This window comes from Penaeus monodon, chromosome 4 (assembly GCF_015228065.2).
Source record: "Penaeus monodon isolate SGIC_2016 chromosome 4, NSTDA_Pmon_1, whole genome shotgun sequence".
NCBI classification, from domain to species: domain Eukaryota; kingdom Metazoa; phylum Arthropoda; class Malacostraca; order Decapoda; family Penaeidae; genus Penaeus; species Penaeus monodon.
The window spans coordinates 7,117,806-7,125,194 of NC_051389.1; the positions used below are offsets into that span (position 1 = coordinate 7,117,806).

The 7,389-nt window shown below is 36.6% G+C and overlaps 1 protein-coding gene across 1 annotated transcript in view; it reads right to left on the reverse strand.

Moving 5' to 3' along the window:
* Nucleotides 1–236: 236 nt before the first annotated feature.
* The window catches only part of LOC119569549 (flap endonuclease 1-like), a 7,340-nt gene continuing 187 nt past the window's right edge, over nucleotides 237–7,389 (reverse strand). The window contains exons 1-8 of the mRNA XM_037917654.1: nucleotides 7,364–7,389; nucleotides 4,516–4,618; nucleotides 3,936–4,102; nucleotides 2,906–3,066; nucleotides 2,268–2,420; nucleotides 1,811–2,029; nucleotides 1,308–1,496; nucleotides 237–488 (exon numbers count right to left, since the gene is read on the reverse strand). The exon at nucleotides 7,364–7,389 is cut by the window's right edge and continues 187 nt beyond it. Coding sequence (XP_037773582.1) covers nucleotides 423–488; nucleotides 1,308–1,496; nucleotides 1,811–2,029; nucleotides 2,268–2,420; nucleotides 2,906–3,066; nucleotides 3,936–4,102; nucleotides 4,516–4,618; nucleotides 7,364–7,389 — 1,084 coding nt within the window. The 3' untranslated portion in view covers nucleotides 237–422. The remainder of the gene's footprint in view (nucleotides 489–1,307; nucleotides 1,497–1,810; nucleotides 2,030–2,267; nucleotides 2,421–2,905; nucleotides 3,067–3,935; nucleotides 4,103–4,515; nucleotides 4,619–7,363) is intronic.

The following is a 7,389-nucleotide window of genomic DNA, read 5'->3' on the forward strand; positions in this document are numbered from 1 at the left end:
TGGTCATTGAATCACTGGTTATTACAAATTACAAGGGAATGTTGTATAGACGATATTTATGTTCATTCATTGATTACAGATCAAGTTTTCAAATATTTAAAGTGTCTAACAGAGAAATGGTTATCAACTGCTGAAAAACACTTTATTTCTGATACTCACACACACATCACAAATACTGCGAGAAAAAAATACCAGATCCTAAAAGAACTTTTCTTAAAAAAATAGATAACAAACACAGGAAAACATGAAAGCAAATGTAAAAATTATACAAGGCTAAAAAAAAAAATAATACACAAGAACACCATAAGATAATGAACGTAGCAACTTCAAACACCTAAAGACATTACATAAGGTAATCTCAAATGGAATATAGAAGAAAAAAAAAAATGGTTTCTTGTCTAGCTGATGCCTCGGCCGAGATTTCATCGCCTAAACTTGCCACTACCTCCAGTCTTTGCTTTCTTTGCTGCTCCTGGCTTTTCGTTTGACTGTGAAGAGACAAGTGGTCATGGTTTAGAAAAATACAAGAAAAACTGATAATATCCTTGGAAATATCAAATAAAGGGAATAGATACTATGGATCTTCAGGTGTTCTTATCAGGTTCTTCCTCTGAAGAATAAGAGAATATGGGATAAAAAAAAAGAATGATTAACCCATTGCCGACGAGTGACTTCCCGAGTTATTTTATGAGATAAACTTTAGATTCAGGTTTATGTTATCACTTCCATATAGATATAATTGTTCAGTATTTTTATAAAAACTTTTTTTTCTTTTTTTTACTAAAATACATATCGGTATTTTCATGTGGTTTTACATCATCACTTTGTGAATACTATATAATATCTCTGGCCAATGTAGTTGATTACCGACGTAATTACTGACGCTAACCTCGGAAGCCTGAGAAGCCTTTATGAAATGCATAGTATAGGAAAAATGAGAAAAAGTATTAAAAATTGCTTAATCACATTTTCAGTGGCAAAAAAATAATATTTTGCTATAATTGTAACAAAAAATCTCTTGGCATGGCCATACATGCCCCGGAATACAGGACATGCGCACCATGGCGTGTATATACATGCCACCCAGCAGATAGTCCAGGCATGCCATGGTATGTACGTACATGCCACCCGTCAGCAAAGAGTTAAGGGTGATGAGGAAAACTAGGATAAAAAAAAAAAAAAACAATGAAAGGGAAATAAGAAAACTCAGAAAGGCACAACAAAAAAAATAATGACAAGGAAAGTCTACATAAAAAGAAAACAATTAAACCATTAACATTAAGAAACGACCCACAGACAACAATCACCTTGCGCTTATTAGTCGAGCTGGTTGGGGATGGTAGAACCTTAAAGAAGGAGTCAAGTCGTCCCTGTGTTGTGGTGTTGCGAGCTTTGGTCAGCTTCTTGCACCCATTGCGTATTCTGTCCTCGGCAAAGCCCTTCTCTTCGCACATGTACTTTATCAGCTCCTCTTCATTTGGTTCGTTCCACTTGAGCTGTGTTGAAAGAGAATAGTAATTCTGTGATTGAAAAAATGTAAGGAAAGAGTAAGTGCTGTTTAAGCAACTTTTAAATTGAACTGAAAAAGCCTATTTCACTCAGAACTAATATACAAATATTTTATGTATTAAAAGCAAGGCATAAAGTTTCAGGTTGATGGAAAAAATCAAAACTGAGAAAGAATGCACTTTGAAATTAAAGATAAAGACTGACAAGATACTATAGTTTAACAATTCTACACATTTGGGGATTATTACATATACACATACATATATATTACAGACACATATCCATCCATTACAAAACTTACCTCCACTTCCTCAGCAGCTTTGACCTCAGGCTCAAGGAACAGCCTCCTAGCCTCGGTATATGGCCAGTCCTCAGGAGCTGGGTATTTTTTTTTGTCAAGTTGGCCGACGATTTTTTCAATTGACTTGTGGGTTCTGATGAGTTCAATGGCACGCTTGGGCCCAATGCCCTTAATGCTATCACAGTAATCACAGCCCAGGAGGATGCACATATCAATGAACTGCAATGAGATAGTTGTGTGGTATGGAATTTAAGATCTTGAAATGAAAGCTGGTACATTCATCTCCTTTACTCATTATTCTTTATGTGGGGATTTCAGCACAAATTTAAGTATAAGGAATAGCAATCTACAAGTGCTAAGGGCTTAATCTCAGCCAAATGCCCTTTACAGAAGATATACATACACTACATAGCATAATAATCCAATCTTCAAAGACAGACTTTTAGCTGGCCCTCACCTCATCATGGGAGAGTTCCAGTTCTTCCAAGACCTTTGGTAAATGGAACTCCTTGATGGGCATCTTTCGCGCCTCACTAAAGGTCATATGTCGCAACAACACCGGTGTGCCAAAGGTCAGGGCATCCATATCCTCAGTTGCAACACCATATACCTGCCGAGTCAGACATTCCGTAAAAAAAAAAAATAAATAAAATAAAACTAAAATAAAAAATAAAAGCTTCTCCTAAACTATTTGGTCATTTACATTTGCTTGTGTAATCTTTTCTTTACTGCTGTTCTCTACATGACAGTGAAAAAATATATATAATACCATGAGCCAGCCAATAACACAGGTGCTAACCAGAACACACATATGAATACCATCCTCCCTAAATTTACCAAAATTTTACCTGTTACTGGGTGAAGCTGATTTTTGTTCCTAGCCCTTATGTGGTTCAATAAAATTACTCTACATCAAAATGCAACTCTGATATTCGCTAAGCACTGTTAGGCTGCCTGCCACAAAAGGAGAGAAAAATCTAATCAGACTTATCAAAAATAGTATGGATGTGAACAAAACTCCAAAACAAACTCAGATTTGACTTCTAAAATCATTCACTCGCACTTTCTCAATAACAAGTCACATCAAGCCATTACCCTTCCTGCTTTGGCAAGGGCAGCACACTGAGCCTCAGCCTCACAAGGAGCATCCACATATGGAATGCCCATAAGGCTCAGCAGTTTCTTGACTTCTTCATTGTGTTGCTTTGTTACCTTCACCAAGCGACGGCTGAACTTGTCGATTTCTTCAACATTACCTGAAAAAGTCATGTGTGATGGTGAGAGCACTGCAGAAACTATACCTTAAGACCTGTACTCTTTAAAACAGTAATATATACAAATATAACAAGTATTATGTTACTGGGAAAGCATTTATGTAAGCAATGTCCACTCCTAATGCCCTTGTTGATTGAGTTCATGACTCAATCAACAAAAATAATTTAGGGAAGAGAAACTACTGCACTATAAAGGTATACAAAGCTCTCTGTGACTTCGCCATCCTCACCACAAGCATGCATCAACTGAACAGGGTCCCCTAACAAGCCCAAAATCCAAAATCTTAGTCTTGGTCCAGGAGACCTCAAAGGCTTTACCTCATTTCTAAATGCATCAAGAGCTGCCACCAGTGATTCCTCACACTCAAATATGGATCCAGATGGATCCAGAAGTCAATAAATAGGCCTATTTACTCGCATTTTTCTATCATAATACTTAAAGTTTAAGGAAGAAATGTTTTCATATCTATAATTTTTATTATTGTTAAAAACAATGTATTGTATCCAGCAACACTGGATACAATACTGAGGACCTCAGCTGATTAGCAAGATGAAGAGGACAAAAAAAAAGTGATTACAGTCCTGCATAACCTAAAAACAGACTTCAAAATTACATTTAAAAGTGAATGACAGGACCTATTACAAAATATAAATAGTTTATGCTGGTAACCTATTATAATAATGAGAGTTTGGTACATCTGAATAAACTAGTTAGAACTCCAGTACACAAGACAGCTATGTCAAAGGGGAAACACTCCCAAAGACTGCCTATACCAGTGATTCCCAAACATAAGGATAAGGAAGACAAAAATAATTTAGGGAAGAGAAACTGCCTGCCTTCACCATCCTACCTGCTTCCTCAGCTTTCTCCAGCTGTTTCTGAGCTTCTTCCCTCCGCTCTGCTCTCTTGGCCAGCTCCCCTCCCTTCATGGTAGGGGGTTTGCCGTCAAATACATACACTGGCTTGATACCATTGTCAACCATACGGATTGTACGGTAGAAGAATCCCATCAAGTGACTGAAATAATAGCCGAGATGAGTCCTGAATTAATACAAATGTTGGTCAATGATGTTCTGATTATAGTAAGATACATTTGGTAAAGTTATAATGCTTGAATATAAGACTAAAATTATGAATGTTGTGCTAACAATGCCTGACCTGTACTGTGAACAATTAATGTCACTGATACCCTTGACTATAAACATGAAACTTCAAATAAGTCTATGTTCACCCAAAAAAAATTTTTTTTTAAAGCAATGGAACAATACAATTATATGCATGAGCAATTGAGAATATTCCTAGGGATACAGACCATTCATATTCCCCTACATCTACAGTACATTTACTATGCTTATTAATGATCCCTCACGATCAGCCCTTTTTTATCCTATCCAACAAGAAACAAAACAAAAAAAAAATCAGCCTCATACCTGGTTGTCTCGCCATCAGCTGAAGTGAGCTGGTTACCCTCCTGTCGTACAGCCACCAAGAACTGGTACAGACTCATGGAGGCGTCCACAGCCACCTTACGGCCTGGAATTATTAGGTACCCATATCAAATTGCTAATAAGAGAATTTAATAAAGGGAAGATAATACATACATAAAAAAAATAAACCAAAATAAAGGATATATTGTTACAACCTGAACTTTCTTAGAAATGGATTGTGAAAATGAAAGATTGAGTCTTTACATAATTGAATTTTTTGACAGCTTGGAAAGTCTGTGGCAAGAAATGCACATATACATCTCTTCCTACATCATAACATTCATAACAGCTTGCAAACCATGATAATTTGTTGGAATGAGTTCTATATTAGGAAAAGTAAGTTTAATCCTCTCTTGCTGTCTTTTCTTCTCTTCATTTGAAAAGATTTATTCTTTAACCAATGACTATATTCACCTGAGACAAGTTCCCACAACTGTGGCCACTGATAATATAGGAATGCCAAACTAGCATACTGCAAAGGAGATGACAAAAAAATAGTAAATAAAATAAAATAAAATAAAAAAAAGATAATACAAGCACAATACATTTGAAGCAAAAGCCTTAAAAAGTAGAGCAAAATATGTTTTTAGTACTTTGAGGTACCTTAGTTCTCAAACAATGAATAACATGAATGTGTGTCAAGAAGAGCTTGTAGACCTCACTGACTTACTTTTTGTAATTCTTTACAGTACAATGCCAGAGACTAAGTCCCTAACCCCACATCACAGCAAGATAGAGCTGAAACACGGGAACACCAAGTGGACTTAGGCTGTGAGCATTGCTTTCCACAGTTTTTTTCCTTTATTTGTGGTGTTATTGTTTGTGTCTGCAGATTATTTCCTGTACCGACAACTGTAATTTTTTGTCCTCTACAAGGATATCATCTTCAATTTGATCTACCTTAGTGCATCCACACCATGAAGATTAACCCAACTTTCAAACAAGGAACCAGCCCATGTTATGTCTTGCAAGAATACAAGTGATTAAGGTTTTGATTACTTTAGCCAAACTGCTAAGTGCAGGTCAAAAAAAAAAATTCTGTAGACTATAATGAGAGAGACCTTCGTACAGATCTCATGTTTTTTCGGTGGTAAGTGTTGCTACTACTATGTAGTATGCTTTTTCCACAATTTGAGCTGTTGTAGCCATAGAGTAAATGAAAATTGCAAAAAATTTGGCATTTGTTTGTATATTTTGCATTTAAGGCCTTTTTGCATTTTCATTAATAATCTAGCACATAAAAAATGAAAAATCAGTGAATATAGAATGCCACTCTGAACTCCTTGGAATTTGAAAAATTTTCTTGTTTAATCTCTATGGTATAGACACATTAATTAAGCTAGGGCAAATTGAAGAAGGTATTTCTTTAGGAAGACAAAAAGTTGAAGTCATCAGCACAAGAAATAACCTGCAGACATGAACAGAAGCACCACAAAAAAAGGAAAAAAGATCCCAGAAAGCACTGTTCACAGATTATGTCCAGTCAGTGCTCCCAAATTTCAGCTTTATCTTGCCACACATACAGAGGTAAATACAATGTTTCACCAGGGGGTGTTGGTGGCAGAGCCCCCCATCAACCCTCCCTTTGAGGCAGTGCGCAAAGGGCAGTAACATAGATTGTTGAATAAATTTTGTGATGTGGAGTTGGGGACTTAGTCTTTGACATCTGTGCTGGAAAGAATTACCTTTTTCAGTGATGTAGTTTCCCACTATGCAAATGTAGAGAGTATTTCCCTGATGCAGAGTCAGTGAACTAAAGAAACAAACACGTTGAGTGTTGATGCCATGAAGGGTATTCTGACAGTAGAGTACAGCTTCCAGGACACATCTTCACCTTTTTTAAAGTCCAATAAGTCAGATCTACAGAAAAAATAGAGTATGTCAAGTCAGAATAGGGGAAGAAGCTTGTAACAGGAAGTTCAAGATAATCAGCCTTATGTAAAGATAGTTTTGTTGTTTTGGTTCATCTTTACAGTATTGACATGCTAAGCTTGGGCAAACTGAAAATTGTATTCTTGTAGAAGACAAAATGTTGCAGTCATCAATACAACAAACAATCTGCAGACATGAATGGTAATGCCACAATTAAAGGAGAGATTGTAAAAAGTGTCACTCTCAACCTAAGTCCACTCCATACTCCTGAGATTCAGCTTTATCTTGCCATGCATACCAATGGTAAGGCAATGTTTGTCAGGGGGTGTTGAAAGCAGAGCCCCTATCGCCCCTCCCCTAAGGCAGTTGGGGACTTAGTCTCCGTACTGTAAAGATTTTTTTTTTTTTTCTTTTTCTTTTTTTTTAATGATGTACTATGCACAATGATAAATGCAAATATAGGCCTACATAATTAGAAAGACCTAAAATGAATGTTGGACCACAGGGGGTCATGGTAACTGCCAGCGAAGATGTCATTCAGATATGACACCTTTAGCCTAGGTCAGTCTAGGCAGCCATCCTGTCGACACACTGCCATTCTTCTTAGAACCTCAATACAATCTATCTAAAGGGTGAAACAGCAAATGGGTGACTAGCGGACTATCAGCACATATTAGTAAAATGTTGGACAACCTTGAAGCTATTATATAACCACATCTGAACTTTTCCCGCCATGCATGGCACTCATAATAAACATTCAAATATCAAAATACCCCAACATAATCACCCAGCCAGATCAACACAATCAAAAACCGAAAATCAAACGAAAATCAACGAAATTCAAGACAAAAAAAAAAAAAAAAACGTCAACAATAAATCGAAAAAAAACAGACCGGCCACCTCGAGGCAGGAAACATACCGAAGTAATTTTTCATCTCATTCTCC